This window comes from Eurytemora carolleeae, unplaced genomic scaffold, assembly GCF_000591075.1.
Source record: "Eurytemora carolleeae unplaced genomic scaffold, Eaff_2.0 scaffold305, whole genome shotgun sequence".
Taxonomy (NCBI): Eukaryota; Metazoa; Arthropoda; class Copepoda; order Calanoida; family Temoridae; genus Eurytemora; species Eurytemora carolleeae.
This window is the reverse complement of record NW_019396192.1, coordinates 111,861-136,399: the sequence shown is the minus strand read 5'-3', so window position 1 is coordinate 136,399 and position 24,539 is coordinate 111,861. Positions and strand designations below refer to the sequence as shown.

The following is a 24,539-nucleotide window of genomic DNA, read 5'->3' as shown; positions in this document are numbered from 1 at the left end:
TTTATTGACTTTTTTAATTAGATAAAGTCCTTGTAATCAGACGATGTAAATTGTGAAGTCTTATAGTGATCATGTATTGTAAAGTCTTTGTAAAGTCCTTGTGATTATGTAATGTAAAGTGCCTTTAAGTCTACAGTTTAAGTGTGTGAGCTTAACTTAATAAAGTAAATAAAGTTTCCGAAAAAAAAAAAGTTATTAAGAAAAGGGAAGAAGATAAAAGTGTGAAACAAAAATAAAATAACATCTTTCTTTCTTTGTAAAAATCAGCTTCTAGTGCAAACAGTGTTAACCACAAAAGATGAGATAATTACCGGATGCAAACAATAAATGTCATGATAATTAGCAAAATATAAGTATTTCAAAAATATTTATTAAATTGAGTTGGAATTTCCATTGTTTGTGTAAAGTTCATCTTCTCAATTCCATCATTTTAGACCAACCCTGAAGTCATCTAAGGTTGTCTATGTTCTCCTGGTTCTCCTGGGTATTCTTGTTCTCCTGATTCTCCTGGGTATTCTTGTTCTCCTTGTCCTCCTTTTTCTCCTTGTTCTCCTTGTTCTCCTTGTTCTCCTTGTTCTCCTGGTTCTCCTGATTCACCTGGTTCTCCTGTGTATCCTCCTTAACTAGGAGTCTGAGTCCAGAAGGAATAATACGGCCCTGGCAAATATTTTTATTGCCTTTAAATACAAAGGAATTGAGTCTTTGTAACAAAATCAAATATTTAAACCCCAATATCTTTAGAACCCGATGTTGTAAACCTTTGATATTTCAAACTCAGATTATTTGATCTAACAGAATTCATAGTTTGAAATATCTAAGGTCTGCAAAATTTGGTTCCAAAGATATAGTGATTAGAAAATCAGAGTTTGTGGCAAAGACTCAATTCCTTTATTCACATTCTAAAGATAAATACAAAATTTGTGAATTTTAGAATTATCAAACTGGGATTGTTTGTGTGAAAACGAAATTTAATAAAATCATAATTTTAAATTGTCTAGTGTGACGAAAAGGGAAAGAAATTTTAAATTTTCTGTATGTGTTCACAGCTGAAATCAATAAGTGGTCAGAGGTCAAACTGTGTGCTGTGAATCAAGGATCAATCATTTATTCGTAACTTTTGTCAAACCCAAAGTTTAAATAAACTTAACTGTTTTCTGAACCAAACGGAAGTGGCAATAAAAAAATAAGGGATCAAGCAATTTTTGACCTCAGGAAATATTGCAGACTCTGACACATTACAATAATTACAAATCAAACGAATTCTACTTTAAAATTAAAGGGTTCAGTTTGGCTTTGGTCTAAGATCACAGTTAATCTTATTGATATGGAACGGCATCGTCTTGAGGTCCGTTTTTATATATTCTAGGCATTTGGATTTAAATGTGAGATGCTGGACACACACCAAAAGCTGATAATCTAGAAAAAGATTTCAACAATTATTTTGAAAAATCGTTTTGGTGGATATCTCTGGTCAGAGTAAAGATCTTGCATAAAGTCACAAAAGCAAACTTACAAAACATACAATTTTGAAAGGAATTGAGTCTTTGCCACAAACTCTGATTTTTAAATCCTTATATCTTAACAACCCAATGTTGAAGACCTTAGATATTTCAAACTATGACTTCTCTTTTATTAAACAATCAAAGTTTGAAATTCAAAGGTTTACATAATTTGTTTGTAAATATATGGGTATTAAAAAATTGGGATTTGTTGCAAAGACTCCATTCCTTTGTCTAACACATCAGATTTCTTGTGGAGCCTCCTAAAAATCCATTAACCTTGAATGATTGGAAACGGACCTCAAACGATGCCCATTTCAACTCATTGAAAAGTTGTCAGCTCGGCTGAAATATTATTTACCTGAACTTTTTTACAGGTTAATCGCTCAGCATCAACCGTCAAGGGATCATTAATATTTTCCATCTCAAACCTAGAAAAATATTAATATTTTTCTAGGTTTGAGATGGAAAATATTTATATTTTTCATCTCGAACCTAGAAAAATATTAATATTTTCCATCTCGAACCTAGAAAAATATTAATATTTTCCATCTCAAACCTAGAAAAATATTTATATTTTCCATCTCGAACCTAGAAAAATATTTATATTTTCCATCTCAAACCTATGAAAATATTAATATTTTCCATCTCAAACCTATAAAAATATTTATACTTTCCATCTCGAACCTAGAAAAATATTAATATTTTCCATCTCAAACCTAGAAAAATATTTATATTTTCCATCTCGAACCTAGAAAAATAATTATATTTTCCATCTCAAACCTAGAAAAATATTAATATTTTCCATCTCGAACCTAGAAAAATATTAATATTTTCCATCTCGAACCTAGAAAAATATTAATATTTTCCATCTCGAACCTAGAAAAAAATTAATATTTTCCATGTCAAACCTATAAATATATTAATATTATTTACTACTAGCTTGGAAACCCAGCGATACCCAGGTTAATAAAAGTTACTCATGCCGTTTCCACGCACTTAACGATTTTATCAGGAATTAACTTACATTTTCGCTATTAAAGTCGACCCACTCAACTTAGAATCTTAAACCCAAGCTAAGAACATTCCCCTGGGAATCCTGAGTTCCCCAATCAAAATTTAAGGCAAATTGGTCCGGAGGTTTCTGAGTTATGATCGGACAAACAAACAAACAGACAGACAAACAGAGATTACAACTTAGTATATATAGATACAGTGAATACAAGAAAACTGTGGATTTAGCAAACTGTTAGATTCAAGTTATGACTCTAAATATTCTTATAAACACGAGACACAGCAATAGTGCAATACATGCATAGACCAACTTACTTAATAAGTAATTTGTAACTTACACTATTTACTTTGTAACAACATCAAATACACTTAAAGATTGTTCTCATATAAATATAAATATTATAAACAATTTTAGTAATATTATAATAATGAAATAAACAACTATTATAATATCATGATAATAATATGATAATAATGATATAAATGACTAACTATGACTAACCTGAATGCAGATACTGGAATAATGATATAAATAACTAACTATCTGGAATAATGATATAAATAACTAAATATGACTAACCTGAATGCAGATACAGGAATAATGATATAAATAACTAACTATGACTAACCTGAATGCAGATCCTGGAATAATGATATAAATAACTAACTATGACTAACCTGAATGTAGATACTGGTATAATGATATAAATAACTAACTATGACTAACCTGAATGCAGATACTGGAATAATGATATAAATAACTAACTATGACTAACCTGAATGCAGATACTGGAATAATGATATAAATAACTAACTATAACTAGCCTGAATGCAGATCCTGGAATAATGATATAAATAACTAACTATAACTAGCCTGAATGCAGATCCTGGAATAATGATATAAATAACTAACTATGACTAACCTGAATGCAGATACTGGTATAATGATATAAATAACTAACTGTGACTAACCTGAATGCAGATACTGGAATAATGATATAAATAACTAACTATGACTAACCTGAATGCAGATACTGGAATAATGATATAAATAACTAACTATGACTAACCTGAATGCAGATACTGGAATAATGGTGGTTAAACCATGATTAGTATCTTTATGGTTTCCTAGACCTAGAAACCAATTAAGCATCTCAACTCGAGACAAAACTCGAACTATTACTGAAAATAAAAACAAATTTCAAAACTATTATGCACTTTATCATTCATGCTTACTTAACTTAAGTATAGCACTGTTTTAAACTTTTATGCACTTTATCATTCATGCTTACTTAACTTAAGTGTAGCACTGTTTTAAACTTTTAAAGTAACCATTGTGCCATAAAGTTTAATTGGTTCCAGAATTTTCCAAAAAAGGATAATTCTTGAACAAGTTTTTTAAATTGAATGAAAATAGAATTGAAAATGCTTTGTGAAAAATCTTGTCATATAAAGAAGTGAACAATCATTTCATAAAATTACCTAAAACACTTATTTTTGGCACGACGTGTTTTTGGAGTAAAGTTTGTCTATATCGTGTTAAGCTTTACCTTCTAAAACTTTAAAGCACCGCAATCCCAAAAATGTAGATCTATAAAAAATTAATTCATGATTGCCAAGGTGGTTTTTATATTGATATACCTAGATGTATGATACCATCGTCTAGTCTTGCATCGTCTAGGATTTGTGTAGAATAATCTACCCAGCTTTGTCGAAGAGCGTACACTGTTAAAAAATCTCCTAAACATGTTGATAAACGTAATGGTAAAATTCATTAAACATACTTTTACATATATTATCAATTTTTTAATTAAAAATAAAGTGATTGTTCAAGCTTTTAACCCTGCATAGAATAAGGAGACANGCTTTTTAGTCTTGTCTTGTTATAATCTTTCCTTATCCAATCTATATCCTGAGGCGGTCAAGACCCCCCTCCCCTAACTTTTAACCCTTCTCCATGATATGCAGGGTTAGCCACAAACAATAAGACTGCATACTACTTGAAACTCTTCACATGTGACGATCCCAAGTCATAGTTCAGTCTTGTGCCTTGAATTTGGTTTTTAAAAGACTTATTTGAAGATTGGGAAAGAAAGAAAGTAGTGAATTGTTGCCAGGAATCATGAATATATGTAAACGGAGAGTATAAATTTATCATCCTTTGTGAGTAACCCTGTACCTTGTATATATAAGTCCAATGTTTAGGAACAGGTTATATACCTTGTATAAAAGTCCAATGTTTAAGAACAGGTTATATACCTTGTATAGAAGTCCAATGTTTAAGAACATGTTATACCATGTATAAAAGTCCAATGGTTAGGAACTGGTTATATACCTTGTATAGAAGTCCAATGTCTAGGAACAGGTTATATACCTTGTATAGAAGTCCAATGTTTAGGAACAGGTTGATGAATATCAGGTAAAGGATAAGGTTTCTCTGTATCAGGTTGTAGTGGGAGATAATGAACATATCCCCTGTAGAAGGTTGGATTCAGTATCCGGAAAAGTAACCAGATATATACACGCAAGAAACCGGCCCAACGGATCACCTAGTTTAATTTACTGCTCAGGTGAGTTCATGATATAAATGATGATAATGATTATGTACAAGATAAAGAATGTGTTCAAGATAAATCCAGTACACGATTAAGGATGCGTACACGATTAAGGAAATGTAAACGATAAAGAATTTGTACACGATTAAGATGTACAAGATAAAGAATGTGTTCAAGATAATGGATATCTACATGATTAAGGATGCGTACACGATTAAGAAAATGTACACGATTAATGATGTGTACTAGATTAAGGATATTTACAAGATAAAGAATATGTACAAGATAATGGATATGTACACGATAAAGGATATGTACACGATAAAGGATATGTACACGATTAATGATGTGTACACGATTAGGGATGAAGGATATGTACATTGTACAAGATGAAGAAGATGTACAAAATGAATAATATATACAAGATAATTCTAAAGAAGTTGAAGAGTACAAAGTACACAGATTAAGAATATGTACAAGAATCAGTATACACGCAAGGTACAGTACATATGCTAGGTGCAAAAAATGTACAGTTATAATACGCGTATAATTATTTGTACAAGGTTCAGTACATGTACAAGATGTGGTACGTTTACAAGGTTAAGTAAATGTACAAGGTTCAGTACGTATAAAAGAATCAGTACATGTGCAAACTGAGCAGTTTTCCTCTGATCCTAGATCACAGTCTGGAACAAGCCCCCAGGCAACTCCAAACATTGATAGAAAACTTTTCTCCTCAGTTTCACACTCTAAATAATCTCCAGGTTTGGAAACTCCTCTAATATATCATTCTTATCCGTCCTACTACCAAAGCAAAAACACTCGTTTATAGAACCATCAACACCTTAGTTCATATTACAGGGTGTTTGTTCTCTTTTGTGCAGGGGCAGATACAGGGGGCGGCAGGACCTTTGCACCCCCCTGAAAGATTCAGGGGGAGGAGTAGCCTTTTTCAAGTTATTTGATTATTTAATGGAATTATAATATTTATTGAATAATGGTATCATCAGTTCTAGTCAAATTTGTAACTTTTTCAATAGAAAATAAAAATACACTTCGCATCTTGATGTTTTTTATTCCATTTTTGGAATTTTTTGATCCTATTTTCAGAATAACTTCTCAATAGCACATAAGGGAAAGAAACCCTAGTGCAAAACAGTAAAGATATCTATCTTAATAAACTATAATGTGTGATAAGTTAAAAATCTACTTTTTAGTCTTTAGTCATTAATTTTGACTCTTTTTGTGTCTTTCAGGTCAAAAAAAAAAATTTGCGGCGGGTCTTTTGGTTCCTAAATCTTGATTTTTTTGTTCCGAAATAAATCTGGCACCCCCCCACACTTAAATCCTGTTTCCGCCCCTGCTTTGTGTATAAACTGAAATTACACATTAGGAAATAAATCAGAAATATAAAAGTGTCAATAATTCAATATTAGGCAAGAAGAAGAAAAAGAAATCGGTTTAAAAAAAAACAAAAACACCAGTTTCATAAAGTTGAAGTGAAAACAGATAACATTATTTTCTTATAAATATTTTAAAGAAAAATGCAAAAAATGACACTTGTTTAAAGGGGGCTTTGTTTTTAACCACTGACTGGAAAAATCCGCCTAAGGGGGCGGACGTCTCCCTCCCTGGAAAATGGGAAACGCCCCCCCCCTTGTGGAAACGCCCCCTAATTACCTATTTTTCGGATTTCTAACATTTGTGCCCCCCCCCCTTACAAATTTCTAGCTGCGGGCCTGGCTGCCCTGTCTGCAATAAACAAAAGCTAAGTATGAGAAAAACTGTTAATGAATATATTCCTGGATAGATTAAGGGAGGATACGAGGAGTTCATCACGGAAATCTTCATCTTGCTGGTAGAGCAGGGAACAGTGGATAGCATTCCCACTCCCGCCTAGAGAATATAGAGTATATACTCCCACTCCCACCTAGAGAATATAGAGTATATACTCCCACTCCCACCTAGAGAATATAGAGATTATACTCCCACTCTCACCTAGAGAATATTATAGAGTATATACTCCCACTCCCACCTAGAGAATAAAGAGTATATACTCCCACTCCCACCTAGAGAATATAGAGATTATAGAGTATATACTCCCACTCCCACCTAGAGAATATAGAGATTATACTCCCACTTCAACCTAGAGAATATAGAGGTTATATTCTCACTCCCACCTAGAGAATATAAAGATTTTACTCCCACTCCCACCTAGAGAATATAGAGATTATACTCCCACTCCCACCTACAGAATAAAGAGTATATAATCCCACTCCCACCTAGAGAATATAGATATTATACTCCCACTCCCACCAAGAAAATATAGCTATTATACACCCAATCCCACCTAGAGACTATAGAAATTATGCTCCCACTCTACCTAAAGAATATAGAGCTTATACTCCCACCTAGAGAATATAGAGATTATACTCCCACCTAAAGAATATAAAGATTATACTCCCACTTCCACCTAGAGAGTATAGAGATTATTCTCCCACTCCCACCTAGAGAATAAAGAGATTATACTCCCAATTCCACCTAGAGAATAAAGAGATTATACTACCACTTCCACCTAGAGAAAATAGAGATTATACTCCCACTCCCACCAAGAGAATAAAGAGATTATACTCCCACTCCCACCAAGAGGATAAAGAGATTATACACCCACTCCTACCTAGAGAACAAAGAGATTATACACCCACTCCCACCTAGAGAATATAGAGATTATACTCCCACTCCCACCAAGAAAATATTGAGATCATACTTCCACTTCCACCTAGAAAACATAGAGATTATACTCCCACTCCACCTCGAGAATATAGAGATATAATTCCACCTAGAGAACATATTGATTATACTCCCACTCCCACCTAGAGAATTTAGAGAGTATACTCCCACCTTGAGAGCATAGAGATTTTACTCCCAATCCCACCTAGAGAACATAGAGATTTACTCCAACCTAGAGAACATGGAGATTATACTCCTACCTAGGAGAATATTGAGATTATACTCCCACTCCTACCTAGAGAATGTAAATATTATATTGCCACTCCCACTCTAGCCAAGAAAATATAGAGATTATATACCCACCCTAACCTAGAGAAAAAAAGATAATATTCCCACTCACACTTTGAGATAAATCAGAAAAATAGTACAGGTCTCCCAAAAAAGCTCTTTAAGTGACCAACCTCAAACTGACAAAAATTCCCCAATTTTATCTAAAATTTGTTAACTCCACAAAAACTAAAAATGTAACCATTATGAGAGCTAAAATACCTTACAAGTTGTTTTTTGGGATCCCCTGTAAAATCTGGACACTCTTTAGTTTGTGCAAAACGAAAGTTAGAGCAGAATTTGCATTTCTATAAATAGAAGAAAGATGTTAGGCCAAACATTGGAAATTAACCTGGAACAAAACCAATTGGGAATTTTCTTCTCCTCTCCTCCCAATCTTCTCGCATCGACAATCCATTCAAAACCTAAACAGGATTTATGTGAAGAAAGCTCAGCTTATTCCAGGATCTTAGAGGATTTCGGAACCAAGCATTAGAGACTAAACATGAAACCACAATCTAACTTTAAACCTAAATCTCTACTTTAAACTTAATTAATGCTAGGATAGGTTTGAATCTAAACCTCGTGTATCAGACCATCTCCGGATACAGTTACAACCCCAGAGTAAAGGTCCAGGTCCATGTTCTGTATTAGATCACGAGCATGGTTTCTCTTCTCGGTTATGATTTCCTTGTACTCTAACCCCGACCCGGAGACTATTCCTGCAACAGTCTTCCATTTCTCCAAACCTCGTCTCGTCCCTACAATATACACTCATCAGGGACGATCAATTTATTTTGAATATATCCATCAAATACAACTTTGAGCAATAAACTGTTAGCTATAAGATGTAAACTGTAAACTGTAAGATGTAAATTGTAAAATCTAAACTGTAAACTGTAAACTGTAAACTGTAAACTGTGAACTGATAAACTGTAAACTGTAAACTGTAAACTGTAAACAGTGAACTGTAAACTGTAAACTGTAAACTTTAAACTGTAAACTGTAAACTGTAAACTGTAAACTGTAAACTGTAAACTGTAAACTGTAAACTGTAAACTTAGAAGAAAATCTGAAAAAATACCTGAGAATGGATTTATAAAAACAAGGAGAGGTTTCCTCCCTGGTTTCCTAAACCTTTAGGAAGAAATTGGAAAAAAATTATCGCACAGAGAGACCCATAAAACTTTGGAATTAGAGACGACATTAAAGCATGCTTAAGCGTATTTGCTCTTGCAATATAAAGCCAACAGATTTTATCATTATCTTGAAAATCAATCAAAGTTGCTCTGTATCATGTTCATTGGACTATTTAAAGTCATAACTTTAGTCAAACTGTTTTCTTCAAATTAAATAATTTCATGTGTGTGTGTGATGGGATCAAACCAATGAATTCACATGTGAACTAAGAAGTATAGCGAATGAAAAGACTAAAGCTCTTGATGTTAAGTAAGTTTGCTACACATTGAAGTACACTGTTAAAACTGCACTTTCATATCTTTTTGTATTTTATTTCTAGTTTTAATTCAAGAATTAATTTTTTTTTCGAATTGCAGTTTAAATCTGTGAACAATGGGATTGAGAAACTGCTCATATTTCAATCCAACCCTGCCTGGATAAAGCGTTGTGAATATTCTCTATATCCGTCCTCTCCCCCTCCACAGATACCTGGATATAAACCCTCCTAGAGAAAAACAATATAATTTATCATTAATTCAAAACTCATGTTCTTTAGAATATAAAATATAAAGCACGCTATATTTATTCACGGTAAAACAATAGACACTAACTGTCAAGATTAAAATTAAAAAGTGATAAGAGTTCTTAAATATTTAAAATAAAAGAGAATGGCAGTCTAAGTTAGGAATTGAGTTTTTACTTGAAACATACATTTTCTAATCCTTAATTCTTTGCAACCTGAATATGTAAGCCTTTGCTATTTCAAACTTACACTACATGACCTACGAAATTGGGTTGTAACGATATTTGAAGAAAAAATTGGCAAAAACTCGATTCTTTTAAGAAATAATTAAAATGATAAGTGTTTAAGTACTTCCCGTAAAAAAATAGTTGAACAGTTATTGACGTTTTATCTATAATGAAATAAATTTTGGACATTTTTCTGTCTTGTGATTTATGAATTTTTTGACAGGTTGGGCAATGTGGATGGGTAGATATAAAGGTATAAAGGTTTTCATTCCTTCTTGACAATGGAGGCTCTCGTAAATCATGTTGAATCTGGTCAATTTTAATTAACTTAAAGTTGGAATTGGATAATTGCCGGATAATTAACCTCGTCCCGAATAATATCTCCACCCCACATCCCTACAACTCTATATAGATTTCTATATTTAGAATTGGTTTGTTTGTTGGTTAGTTTGTCTGTCTGTGTCCAAGAACCGTCAAAACAGCTGAACCGATTTGGCTCAAATTTTGTGACATGACCCAGGGAAGGTTTATGACAAAAAAATTGCAACCCAAGCTACGTATTTAAAAGATAAAATTGTTATTAGACAAAAGGGTCGCGAAGCGCCCTAAAACACAGTTTATTTAAGAATATTAATGAATCAATACCTAGTGTTTATCTTAGGTATAGCCTGGATCCAGAGTAGGTTATCAACCCTACCATGTTGAATATAGGATTCTCCGGATATATAAACTTCCTCTCTTCCTCCATCTCCTCCATCTCCTCCTTCTACTCCCTCTCCTCCTTCTCCTTCATCTACTCCGTCTCTGCTTATAATGCACCTTGTTTTCTAAACTGAAAACAAATATTCAAAGATTTATAAAAAATGGCCTGGGGTCGGATTTAATAAATAGAATTAGAAACTACTGAACTTTACGTTAGCCAAGAGTGCAGTGAAAAGGTAGTTTAACCAGCCAGATCTAGTTCAATTAATTTTCGCTATTCATTAAATCCGCCCTCATGAATAGAAAAAAAACTGCATATGACGTGTTTGAGGGCAGGTACAGTGATAACCAGAAAAACGGACCCATTTCACTAAATTAGTGATTTAATAAGTGTCTATTAAAACGTTTGCTTGTGTATTCATGCTATAATGCCGTCTTACTAATCCAATGTTTTCTGGTTATTACTGTATGAGAGCTGTTTGAGAGTCTATGTAATAATCACAAGATTCTTGTAAACCTAAATGTGACATCTTGAGGAAATTAAAGATCTGAATATAAGATTCAAGATGCGCCTGTCACTAAAGATAATAGAATGTGGAAGAACGAGAATATCAAGAGTTCTCCATTTTGCTTGAGCTAACACAACATCTTCCTCTCCAACCTTCTCAACCCTTTGTATCCGAACTAACATGTTTCTCACTGTCGATGTACTACCCTGAGAAAACTTGAAACTTTAGAATATAACTGAAATGGTATAAACTTTAGTCTTCAAGTTAGAGAAGTTTATCCACTAGAATGTCTTTGAAAACTTGTATTCATTTATGAGAAGTGTTTATAAAATATAAAAAAGGGAGGCAACGAGATAATGATGAATTCAGGATCTCTACTATGTTTGTGTTGATTTATGATTGAAAAACTGCCACTGGAATCATAGATTTATCATCTTTTAAAACTGTGTTTTTTTACAGGTCAAAGATAGGAATTCCGAAACACCCTGTATTGGAATAACATTATTTTGAAACATTTTCAATTTCAAAATTGGATTTTTTTTAAGTTTCTCACGGTTCCCTTGGCACTCCAGCTGCTCAGTTATATCGGAGTTTTCCATCCTTTTCAACATTTTATTTCTAAACATATCAAGCAATGAAAAGATGAATTGATAAAACATTTATTCAAATGGCTGGAGATGTTATTTAAAGTGACAATTGATTTATACAGTGGCATGTCATTTTCACAATGGTACCCTATAAACTTTTCTGTGATAATATCTTAGTTTTTCGATTTGAAAACCAATTAAATGTTCTTAATTGAGATATCTCTGTAGCGCAGAAATATTGAAGGAAATGATCAGAATTTCACATTTTCAAGCTATCTAGCTTCCTAACTGTTTCATAGATAAAGTTTAAAGGATACCGGTGAGAATCGAACATGTGAAATAATATATAGAGGATTACTTGAGATTACGTCTTCAGTACCTTTAGTTTAGTTTCACTGTAACACTAGGCACTTTTTACACTTTAATAATAAAATATAACATTACTGTTACACTAGGCACTTTTTTACACTTTAATAATAAAATATAACATTACTGCGTGGAAAAAAAACTTTTCTGCTATTGTAAAAAATATCAAAAAGATCCGATTGTGCTGTTCTCCGTGTTTTCTCTGTTTAAGGTAAAATCTGTACTATATTCTAGATTACCGAGGTAAAGATAATTTCTTATCGTTAGTTTCAACTCACAGAGATGTATTCAAATACTGCATTATGTAAACACAACATTTGCATAAGTTGCCTTTTTTTTCTTAAACATTTCCAAACTTTGGTTAAAGGTAAATCTTTGAACAAACAACAAATGCAATTTAGGCTAAAGCAAAACAAGGAAAATAAAAAATGTTGCTGGATTTATTTAAAATAATCACTGGTATATATTTTAATACAATTTTATCTTTAAGAAGCGAGAAAAAATAAAATAACTGTTTTGTTATCTTACACTGGGTACAACAAAAAAGAAAAAAACTTTGCACACTTTTATATTGCGAAGATTCAATAACAATTTTTCCAATTGCAAACAATTGAATTAAAACAAGTCCTTATAGCTTTGAAATTTTATCGCAGAGCTTTAAAAAATTTGTTCTGTGTAGATAAGGTCAAATCAATACACGGCCAAGCTCAAAAGTTTGCTGTATATTTTAAAATTATGTAGGTTGCCAAGTATATACTGAGGTCTGCAGGATATCATGAAAATTATTATTTTTTGTGTAAAGAATAACCCGACCTAAAAAATAGTTTTTAAAAATTTTACCTGCATTAAAGAAAATAATTGCTAAAATTTTACCAAAAAAATCTGCTTTTGTAAAAATTGGTTTTCACGCTTTTAATGCTTGTTTTTGTCCAACCAAATTGCAAGGGGAAAAAAAAAAAATTTCTTACACAATATCCTGGACGTATGCAAGACCGGGTTTCAGTGCTTTATAATATAATAATATTAGGTAGATTCCCAACTTAATCAATTTAGTCAATATTTGAGTCACAAATCCAATCAACCTCTTTAGTTATTTATTAGAAATCACTTTAAGCATTCTTTGAATACTTTCATTTAGAGCAGTACACTCTAAACAATAAACCTAATTTAGTAGGCAGATATCTATGTATGTCTAAAAGCACTTGACTCTGGTTTAACTGGATGATATCTAGGTATACCTAGAAGTACTAGACTCTGGTTTAAAGGGTGATATCTAGGTATACCTAGAAGTACCAGACCCTGGTTTAAAGTGTGATATCTAGATGTACCTAGAAGTACTAGACCCTGGTTTAAAGGGTGATATCTAGATATACCTAGAAGTACTAGACCCTGGTGTACAGGGTGATGTCTAGATATACCTAGAAGTACTAGACTCTGGTTTAACTGAATGATATCTAGATATACCTAGAAGTACCAGACCCTGGTTTAAAGGGTGATATCTAGATATACATAGAAGTACTAGACCCTGGTTTAAAGGGTGATATCTAGGTATACCTAGAAGTACTAGACCCTGGTTTAACTGAATGATATCTAGGTATACCTAGAAGTACTAGACTCTGGTTTAACTGAATGATATCTAGGTATACCTAGAAATACTAGACTCTGGTTTAAAGGGTGATATCTAGGTATACCTAGAAGTACCAGACCCTGGTTTAAAGGGTGATATCTAGATATACCTAGAAGTACTAGACCCTGGTTCAAAGGGTTATATCTAGGTATACCTAGAAGTAATAGACTCTGGTTTAACTGGATTATATCTAAGTATACCTAGAAGTACTAGATCCTGGTTTAAAGGGTGATATCTAGATATACCTTTAAGAACTTGGAATAAAAGGGTGAAATATAAGTATACCCCAGAATACTAGACCCTGGTTTAAAAAGGTGATATCTAGGTAGGTAAGGGAAGTCGCCAAATTGGAGTACTAGGCTGTGGTTTAACTGGGTGATATCTTGGGTATATCCCGAAGTACTAGGCCCTGGTTTAACTTGTTGATATCTCGTTGTGCCTTTAAGTTCAAAGACTTGGATAAACAGGGTAATATCCAGATATGCCTAGAAGCACAAAGCTTTGGTTTAACTGAATAACATAAAGGTATACCTCGGAGTACTAGGCTTTGGTTTAACTTGGTGATATCTAGATATACCTCGGAGTACTAGGTTTTGGTTTAACTTGGTGATATCTAGGTATACCTCGGAGTAGTAGGTTTTGGTTTAACTTGGTGATATCTTGGTATACCTCGGAGTACTAGGCTTTGGTTTAACTTGGTGATATCTAGGTATACCTCGGAGTACTAGGTTTTGGTTTAACTTGGTGATATCTAGGTATACCTCGGAGTACTAGGTTTTGGTTTAACTTGGTGATATCTAGGTATACCTCGGAGTACTAGGTTTTAGTTTAACTGGATGATATTTAGGTATACCTCGGAGTACTAGGCCCGGTATAGGCCCTCGTTTACCTGTGCGCTCTTCTGTTTTCAGTATACAAAACAAATCATCATACACACACTTCTAATCCGCACATTGCACCCTTCCCATTTACGATAAAGCACACGTGAAATTCACAAAAAGTCAAAAGTGTAATTGGCGCTGTTTTCAAATTGAAATTATACATTCAAAGTTACCAAGTTGGCGTAAACCGAATCTTCAAAATAAAGGAATTGAGATTTTGCCACAAACTCAAATGTTCAGATCCCTATATCTATGCAACCTTTTGTGTAAACCTTTGATATTATAAACTTAGATTATTTTATCCAACAGAATTCATAGTTTGAAATATCAAAGGTAAAGGTATAAGGATTAGAAAATCAGAGTTTGTGTCAAAGACTCAAATCCTTTCCAGCGATTTCCCCGTTATGAGCCACCCCCTCCAACCCCCAACTCCATCCCTTCCCCCTCACAGGTTAAAGAGATACTATGTTATAATTAGTAAATGTATTTTATAGCAAAGTACGTTTATTGTGAAGATACAGTAAACTGGATAAAACTAGAAAACTTGAATAAATTAACTTCTAATAGAGAGGGAAGTGTTGGTCGCATACATCATGGAATCTATACAATTAATAAACTTTTCAATTTTAACATTTGTAAATCGATGAATTAAGAAGTCTTTATCAACTACATTGATAAAACGACGACTTTCCAGTAATGGATCCTCAAGCGCTGTAGTAAAATAGCCGTTCAAACATGATCGATAATTTATATAAAAACAACGTTTTATTAGATTAAAAGTCAAAAAGCCGATACATCGTTTTTCTCAAATATTTATACGACCAAATATGGCCCAAATTTAGAAATAGTTAACCAAATATGGCCCAAATTTAGAAATAGTTAACCAAATATTGTCCAAATTTAGAAATAGTTAACCAAATATTGTCCAAATTTAGAAATAGTTAACCAAATATGGTCCAAATTTAGAAATAGTTAACCAAATATGGTCCCAATTTAGAAATAGTTAACCAAATATTGTCCAAATTTAGAAATAGTTAACCAAATATGGCCCAAATGTATAAATAGTTAACCAAATATTGTCCCAATTTAGAAATAGTTAACCAAATATTGTCCCAATTTAGAAATAGTTAACTTTAATAATTTATTTTTATCAAGGGATGTGGGCACAAGCTCACGCATACAAGTAAACCTATTTCCAGTTTGTTATTGAAGTCTTTCTACTATTTGTATTACTCAAGATTGATTAAAAGACGTGAACCCCAACTTTTTGCATTGCGCCGTTGTCTTAAATACTTGATTATGGATTACCATGTATACCATAGTGGACACTTGTTTTACGCGGGTTGATCTTGCTTCCTCATTTTCTTTATCTTAACTATTTAGTTTGGATAAAAGATAATGATTTTATATTTTTGTTAAACGCATTTGCGTTAAATTACTAATGGCTTAAAGAAAAATGGAACTTCAGATACAATTGAGTTGTGTCCTTCTGTCCTATTCTCCGTCAGACATCTTTTTTAAACAAAATTATTTTCAATTTTTTTTTGTTCCTCTGTCTTTTCTCTTACGTCTATCCTTTCCTTTTATGTTTTGTAAACCATAGGTTCTCTGGCTCCGTAAGGAAGTCTCTCTCATGTTCTCCTACATATCTATTTATTGCTATCCTTGCTGGACTTTGATTGGACGAGTCTTTGTAAATATAATATTCATCAGTGCCCAATTAGTAGTCTATTACTTGACAAAAACGCAACACTCCAGCTAGAACCAGGGAGTACGGAATAGAAGAGAGATATAACTGACCGTCTGACGCGGTTCGCCCTACCCTATGATTATACAATATACATGCTTTGCAATAATAAAGGCAGCCGATCTAATGTATACAAACATGAGTTAGTATACGGTGAATCTTCATCTAACGCCAGAGCCCAAAACTTAAGCCAGGGTATCGTTATGAAAACCAGTTTTAGAACCCGGGTTTTACGAATGGGTTTAGGCAGTTTTGTGGATATCAATATTCTTGAAATGAAATATTATTTTTTTCAGTTTGTTTATATTCTCTTTTTTACGGATCTCTTAAATCAAAATCTACACAAATGTTAAGACCCCAAAAAGAAATTTCGGGAGTTTTGTTCAACGATACTCTTATAAATTTCGGGCTCAGAGATGCACCAAATGTCTGTTTATCATTTGTGTTATTGTTTACAATCTTTATTATTGTTGTTACTCAAAAACTAGTTCTCCAGCAGTCCAAAAACGTCTCAGCAAAGTGTACGGAAACCCTATTGACCCCTCAATTGTCCAATTTCTTATTCATGTTACCACAGGTACACGTGTAGGTCGTATCTATCTATCTACACTGCTCTGGTAAATCTCAACCATAGTGTGACTATGGTTCTACTTATGGTAGAACGTCTAAGAAATTGGCCACTTGTATTCAATTCTCCTTGGCTAGAAGTATTTAGGTCTATCTGTAAAGGAGATTAGATTAGGAGAAGGAAAGAAAAACAACCATTAAAAAGGGGAAAAACTGAATTAAATAGAAGGGAAGTATTTAAGTAGATCTGTACAGGAGATGAGATTAGGTGAAGGAAAGAAAAACAACCATTAACCAGGGGAAAAAGTGAATTAAGGAGAAGGGGAGTATTTAGGTATATCTGTAAAGAAGATTAGATTAGGAGAAGGAAAGAAAAACAACCATTAAAAAGGAAAAAAACTGAATTAAGGAGAAGGAAAGTATTTAGGTAGATCTGTAAAGGAGATGAGGGAAAAGGAAAGAAAAACAACCATTAACAAAGGGGGAAACTGAATTAAGGAGAAGGGAAGTTTTTAGGTATATCTGTAAAGGAGATTAGATTAGGAGATAGAAAGAAAAACAACCATTAAAAAGGAAAAAAACTGAATTAAGGAGAAGGGAAGTATTTAAGTAGATCTGTAAAGGAGATTAGATTAGGAGAAGGAAAGAAAAACAACCATTAAAAAGGAAAAAAACTGAATTAAGGAGAAATGAAGTATTTAAGTAGATCTGTAAAGGAGATGAGATTAGGAGAAGGAAAGAAAAACAATCATTAAAAAGAGGAAAAAACTGAATTAAGGAGAAGTGAAGTTTTTAGGTATATCTGTAAAGGAGATTAGATTAGGAGAAGGAAAGAAAAACAACCATTAAAAAAGAAAAAAAATGAATTAAGGAGAAGGGAAGTATTTAAGTAGATGTATATCTGTAAAGGAGATTAGATTAGGAGAAGGAAAGAAAAACAACCATTAAAAAGGAAAAAAACTGAATTAAGGAGAAGGGAAGTATTTAAGTAGATCTGTAAAGGAGATGAGATTAGGAGATGGAAAGAAGACAACCATTAAAAAGGGGCAAATGAAATAAGGAAAAGGGGAGTATTTAGGTAGATCTGTAAAGGAGATGAGATTAGGAGAAGGAAAGAAAAACAACCATTAAAAAGGGGAAAAAACTGAATTAAGGAGAAGGGAAGTATTTAAGTAGATCTGTAAAGGAGATGAGGGAGAAGGAAAGAAAAGCAACCATTAACCAGGGGAAAAACTGAATTAAGGAGAAGGGAAGTATTTAGGTAGATCTGTAAAGGAGATGAGATTAGGAGATGGAAAAAAAAAACCATTAACAAAGGGGGAAACTGAATTAAGGAGAAGGGAAGTATTTAGGTTGATCTGTACAGGAGATGAGATTAGGAGATGGAAAGAAAAACAACCATTAAAAAGGAAAAAAACTGAATTAAGGAGAAGGAAAGTATTTAGGTAGATCTGTACAAGAGATGAGATTATGAGATGGAAAGAAAAACAACCATTAACAAAGGGGAAAAAACCGAATTAATGAGAAGGGAAGTATTTAGGTAGATCTGTAAAGGAGATTAGATTAGGAGATGGAAAGAAAAACAACCATTGAAAAGGGAAAAAACTGAATTAAGGAGAAGGGAAGTATTTAGGTAGATCTGAACAAGAGATGAGATTATGAGATGGAAAGAAAAACAACCATTAACAAAGGGGAAAAAACTGAATTAATGAGAAGGGAAGTATTTAGGTAGATCTGTAAAGGAGATTAGATTAGGAGATGGAAAGAAAAACAACTATTAAAAAGGGAAAAAACTGAATTAAGGAGAAGGGAAGTATTTAGGTTGATCTGTACAGGAGATGAGATTAGGAGATGGAAAGAAAAACAACCATTAAAAAGGAAAAAAACTGAATTAAGGAGAAGGGAAGTATTTAGGTAGATCTGTACAGGAGATGAGATTACGAGAAGGAAAGAAAAACAACCATTAAAAAAGGGAAAAAAAACTGAATTAAGGAGAAGGGAAGTATTTAGGTATATCTGTAAAGGAGATTAGATTAGGAGAAGGAAAGAAAAACAACCATTAAAAAGGGGAAAAACTGAATTAAGGAGAAGGGGAGTATTTAGGTAGATCTTTAAGAAGGAGATTAGATTAGGATAAGGAAAGAAAAACAACCATTAAAAAGGGGAAAAAACTGAATTAAGGAGAAGGGAAGTATTTAGGTATATCTGTAAAGGAGATTAGATTAGGAGAAGAAAAGAAAAACAACCATTAAACATGGAAAAAAACTGAATTAAGGAGAAGGGAAGTATTTAGGTAGATCTGTAAAGGAGATGCGATTAGGAGATGGAAAGAAAAACAACCATTAACAAAGGGGAAAAAACTGAATTGATGAGAAGCGAAGTATTTAGGTAGATCTGTAAAGGAGATTAGATTAGGAGATGGAAAGAAAAACAACCATTAAAAAGGGAAAAAACTGAATTAAGGAGAAGGGAAGTATTTAGTTTGATCTGTACAGGAGATGAGATTAGGAGATGGAAAGAAAAACAACCATTAAAAAGGAAAAAAACTGAATTAAGGAGAAGGAAAGTATTTAGGTAGATCTGTAAAGGAGATTAGATTAGGAGATGGAAAGAAAAACAACCATCAAAAAGGGAAAAAACTGAATTAAGGAGAAGCGAAGTATTTAGGTAGATCTGTACAGGAGATGAGATTAGGAGATGGAAAGAAAAACAACCATTAAGAAGGGAAAAAACTAAATTAAGGAGAAGGGAAGTATTTAGGTAGATCTGTACAGGAGATGAGATTACGAGAAGGAAAGAAAAACAACCATTAAAAAAGGGGGAAAAAACTGAATTAAGGAGAAGGGAAGTATTTAGGTATATCTGTAAAGGAGATTAGATTAGGAGAAGGAAAGAAAAACAACCATTAAAAAGGGAAAAGACTGAATTAAGGAGAAGGGAAGTATTTAGGTATATCTGTACAGGAGATGAGATTAGGAGAAGGAAAGAAAAAAAACCATTAAAAAGGGAAAAAACTGAATTAATGAGAAGGGGAGTATTTAGGTAGATCTTTAAGAAGGAGATTAGATTAGGAGAAGAAAAAAAAAACAACCATTAAAAAGGGAAAAAACTGAATTAAGGAGAAGGGAAGTATTTAGGTAGATCTGTACAGGAGATGAGATTAGGAGAAGGAAAGAAAAAAAACCATTAAAAAGGGAAAAAACTGAATTAATGAGAAGGGAAGTATTTTGGTATATCTGTAAAGGAGATGAGATTAGGAGAAGGAAAGAAAAACAACCATTAAAAAGGGAAAAAACTGAATTAAGGAGAAGGGAAGTATTTAGGTATATCTGTAAAGGAGATTAAATTAGGAGAAGGAAAGAAAAACAACCATTAAAAAGGGGAAAAACTGAATTAAGGAGAAGGGAAGTATTTAGGTATATCTGTAAGAAGGAGATGAGATTAGGAACTGAGTAAGTTTTGAGATGGAATAAATTAAGAAGGTGGAGCTTGTATTAGTAGTGTTAGTGTATTATTTACTGCTTTGTTTATGAATAACATTTATCCATTTAATTTGTCTAATTATTTATTTATCTTAATATTATGCACTTACACCTTCTAACTTCATGTACTAATTGTATTTACTGATTCCTTATTGACTACATTTTTACGTAATTACTTTTTAGATGATATAATGAGGTACAACACATAAACTTTTAATATTGTCCTAATTGATAAAAAGAGAAGGAAAGAAAACTATGAGAGATTGTCTCTAGTTGTCTGATTGACCAACTTATTACATGTTATTACATCTTATTACATGTTATTACATGAACTAGAGTTGTTGTCGTTTCTCCTGAATGTGTTCCTACAGGTGTCTCTAGTTGTCTGATTGACCAACTTATTACATCTTATTACATCTTATTACATGTTATTACATCTTATTACAACTTATTACATCTTATTACATCTTATTACATGTTAATATTACATGAGCTAGAGTTGCTGTCGTTTCTCCTGATTGTGTTCCTACAGGTGTCTCATTCTCCACATCTAATGGCTGGGAGAATAACTACTCCGATAAGAGCGATGATTTTAATTCCATTGAAACCTGTGGGAAGAAAGGAATACTGCCTGGTGGAAGGAGAGATAATGTTGATGAGCTGGTTACATTGATCTCAAGTGTTCACGCTGTCAGGAAAATTCTATTTCCTTTCCATGGCTCTCAGAGGAATTTATTTCCTCCATTTCCTTTATCCTTTCTTCGTCTTGTAGCCCTGTATTTGAAATTGACATTGGATGTGTTCGCCTGTTTCAGACATTACAAGCCCTTCCATCACCGACCAAAGGAATTGCGTCTTTGGAACAAAATCAAATATTTAAACCTCAATATTTTCAGAACTGGATGTTGTAAACCTTTGATATTTCAAACTCAGATTATTTGATCTAACAGAATTCATAGTTTGAAATATCTAAGGTCTGCAACATTTGGTTCCAAAGATTATAGTGATTAGAAAATTAGAGTTTGTGGCAAAGACTCAATTCCTTTAGAAATAGTTAACCAATTATGGTCCAAATTTAGAGAGGGTTAACCAAATACGGCCCAAAATTAGATATAGTTAACCAAATATGGTCCAAATTTAGAGAGGGTTAACCAAATACGGCCCAAAATTAAAGATATTAGCCAAATATGGCCCAAAATTAGAGATATTAACCAAATTTGGCCCAAAATTAAAGATATTTAACCAAATATGCCCCAAATTAAGAGATATTGTAGAGTCATGTGCGTTTTGTTACTAGTGCAAGGCAAGGAACTGTGCAAGCTTCCTGCTATCACAGAAACCCCGGTTTTTTTTTAACTTGTTTAGAACAGGAATTATCTAGACGAAAGCTTAATCCTACAAGAAAACAAAAGTCAGACCTCTAGAGATAACTTGTATTCCTCTTTGATATTCCGTAATGCTTATAGTTTCAGTCCTGAGTTTTAACCATAGAGAATAGAATGTATAGAGAGGAATTTACTAGAAAAAAGTGTAAAACGGTCATTTTGTTGTACTGTTTCCATACTGCAGGTGTACTTCACATATGTATGCTTTATTCACCTAATTCATTATAAAGTTTATTTAACAGCTTTACAAATTTTGAAATTGTTATGAATAGTCTAGGGAACATACTGTATTAATGTACTCTACTGCATATAATTTGTGAACATTTGTATGATTTGTACACTTTGAACTCCCTTTCAGGCTGAAAGGGACTGAAAAAATTCATACCGAGAGATTCTTTTAATTCCTCTCTATATATTCTATTCTCTATTGTTTTAACTCTTCAGGCCGGATAACTTGAATTGAAGTATTAAGCATTGATCCTCAAAATTAAAAGAGCAGGAAAGTAAAACATGCTTAGTTTATGATTCCAAAAAATTTTGGGAATTTATTTTTGAAGAGAAAAACTCTTTTTATGTCAATTTCTTTGAGTAGTCTGTGTACATAAAACAAGTGTTCGATAAAACAAAGGACCATCCTCAACTAAGCTCTCGGTGTGTACTGTACAGTGATTTGCAGTACACTGAACGAAGAAATATTGGAATTCAGTGTATTGGAACTCCCTTCATATGGTTTACAAGGTAATGTTTAGATTATTTCATAAATGTTTTTATTAATATTTTATGAAGGGTTACCCAAAAACGGATAAGCTACATCAGAACGATTGTTCAAAAGGAACTGTGTCTTTACAACAAACTAAGATTTTTAAATCCCTACATCTTTACATCCTCATTTGTAAACATTTAATATTTCAAACTTATTTGATCTACCAGAATTAATAGTTTTAAATATCTAAGGTCTACGACATATCTAGGGATTCGAAAATCAGAGCAGTGTATGTGACAAAAGTTTAATTCCTTTATTTAGTGTTTTACTTTGATTTTCCCTTTAACTTTATTATTTTTATTGGTTCTCCGATAAAAAACTTCACTTAAACCAAGAATAGAATATATCCTTCAAATTGTTAGAATGAAAGAGTTCTATGTCGCCATATTAAAGTCTCATCCTTTGTGGGTCTCCATGTACGTTTAGATATGAATGAATAATATTTGAATGGACTTCCTGTTTTTTCATATTCGTTGATTTTTCAAACATTGATTGGATAGAATTAAATCTTGACGCCATATCCGGAATCAGTAATTTCCTGGTATAAAAATATTTTTGTAAATGTTTTTTATGGTAAAAAAGTTTCCAAAGACAAAAATGATGTAATCTTGGAAAAAATGTAAATTAAGAATTACATTAACTTAAATAGAATTATTCTTATATTCGTTATTTATATTTTCGTTATAAATGTTCTGGTCTACTGAACCTAAATTTCCCCAGGAATACGGAATAAGAAATCTAATTATTTGGTTCAGTTTAAAGTTATAGTATCTATTGAATAAGAATGTCTGAGTTGATATTTATCATCTTGTGTTTCCTCCATCTTGGATATTCACAATCTTCGGGAACAATCAAATTCAGCTGAATCAAAATGGCGGAAATTTTGCGTTTAATCTTATTTTTAAATATTTATTCAAACATTTCATTTGGATAAGTTTCCAGCAGAAACGTAACTACGGACGTAGCGTGTAGCGATTGTGAAAAAAAACATTTACAGGGCAGAAATATGGACAAATGGTGAAGATTTTAAAATATTCATATGAATGTATATCAGCGAAAGAATGAGTCTTTGTGACAAACAAATATCTCTGCAACATGATGTTGTAAACCTTTGATATTTTATATTTGGATTATTTTATCTACCAGAGTTCATAGTTTGAAATATCATAAGGTCTGCAACATAGTGCACGTTGCAAAGATTAAGGATAAGAAAATCAGAGTTTGCAGCGAATACTCAATTTCTTTATTTCCACACTTTCAATTTACTTTTGAACAATAAAATAATGAATTCTCTCTGAAGATTAATTTAAAATGAAAATGTGGTTTCTTAAATAAGTTTCAAGAAAATAAGCTTCTTAAGCTCGAACCTTTCTAGTCTATATATGAACCCAGAAACAGAATGAACATAAACTAAAATACAAGATAAAGATATTTTAAAACTAAAATACAAGATAAAGATATTTTAAAATTAAAACACAAGATAATGATATTTTAAAACTAAAATACAAGATAAAGATATTTTAAAACTAAAATACAAGATAAAGATATTTTAAAATTAAAATACAAGATAAAGATAATTAAAACTAAAATACAAGATAAAGATATTTTAAAACTAAAAGGCAAGTTAAAGGAACTACAATAGTACGCTTTAAATCATATATAGTTGATATATTTCGTCCTCTAGGTGTCTCTCCCACGTGGAACCATGCAGACACCTGGCGGCCGACTAATCGTCGTTAAAATTGCCTCATATAAGAACAAATAAAATATATTATGAAATATCAACTATATACGAATGCACAGGAAAAAAATCAATGATTCTAGGTTGTAATATCTGAATTATTTGATGGGAATTAAATTGATTTTCTT

At 32.5% G+C, this 24,539-nt stretch overlaps 1 protein-coding gene across 1 annotated transcript; it reads right to left on the bottom strand.

Annotated features, from left to right (window-relative positions):
- Window positions 1-348: 348 nt before the first annotated feature.
- On the bottom strand, window positions 349-14,522 carry LOC111697768 (sphingosine kinase 2). Its single transcript, XM_023467887.1, has 15 exons — window positions 14,423-14,522; window positions 11,825-11,883; window positions 11,329-11,455; window positions 10,700-10,858; window positions 9,738-9,809; window positions 9,210-9,262; window positions 8,708-8,886; window positions 8,478-8,550; window positions 6,871-6,964; window positions 5,735-5,846; window positions 4,888-5,062; window positions 4,155-4,253; window positions 3,584-3,695; window positions 1,861-1,930; window positions 349-657 (listed from the first exon to the last, which is right to left on the bottom strand). The coding sequence occupies exons 2-15, from the start codon at window positions 11,874-11,876 to the stop codon at window positions 448-450; spliced, it is 1,587 nt and encodes a 528-aa protein (XP_023323655.1). The 5' UTR covers window positions 11,877-11,883; window positions 14,423-14,522; the 3' UTR covers window positions 349-447.
- Window positions 14,523-24,539: the final 10,017 nt, after the last annotated feature.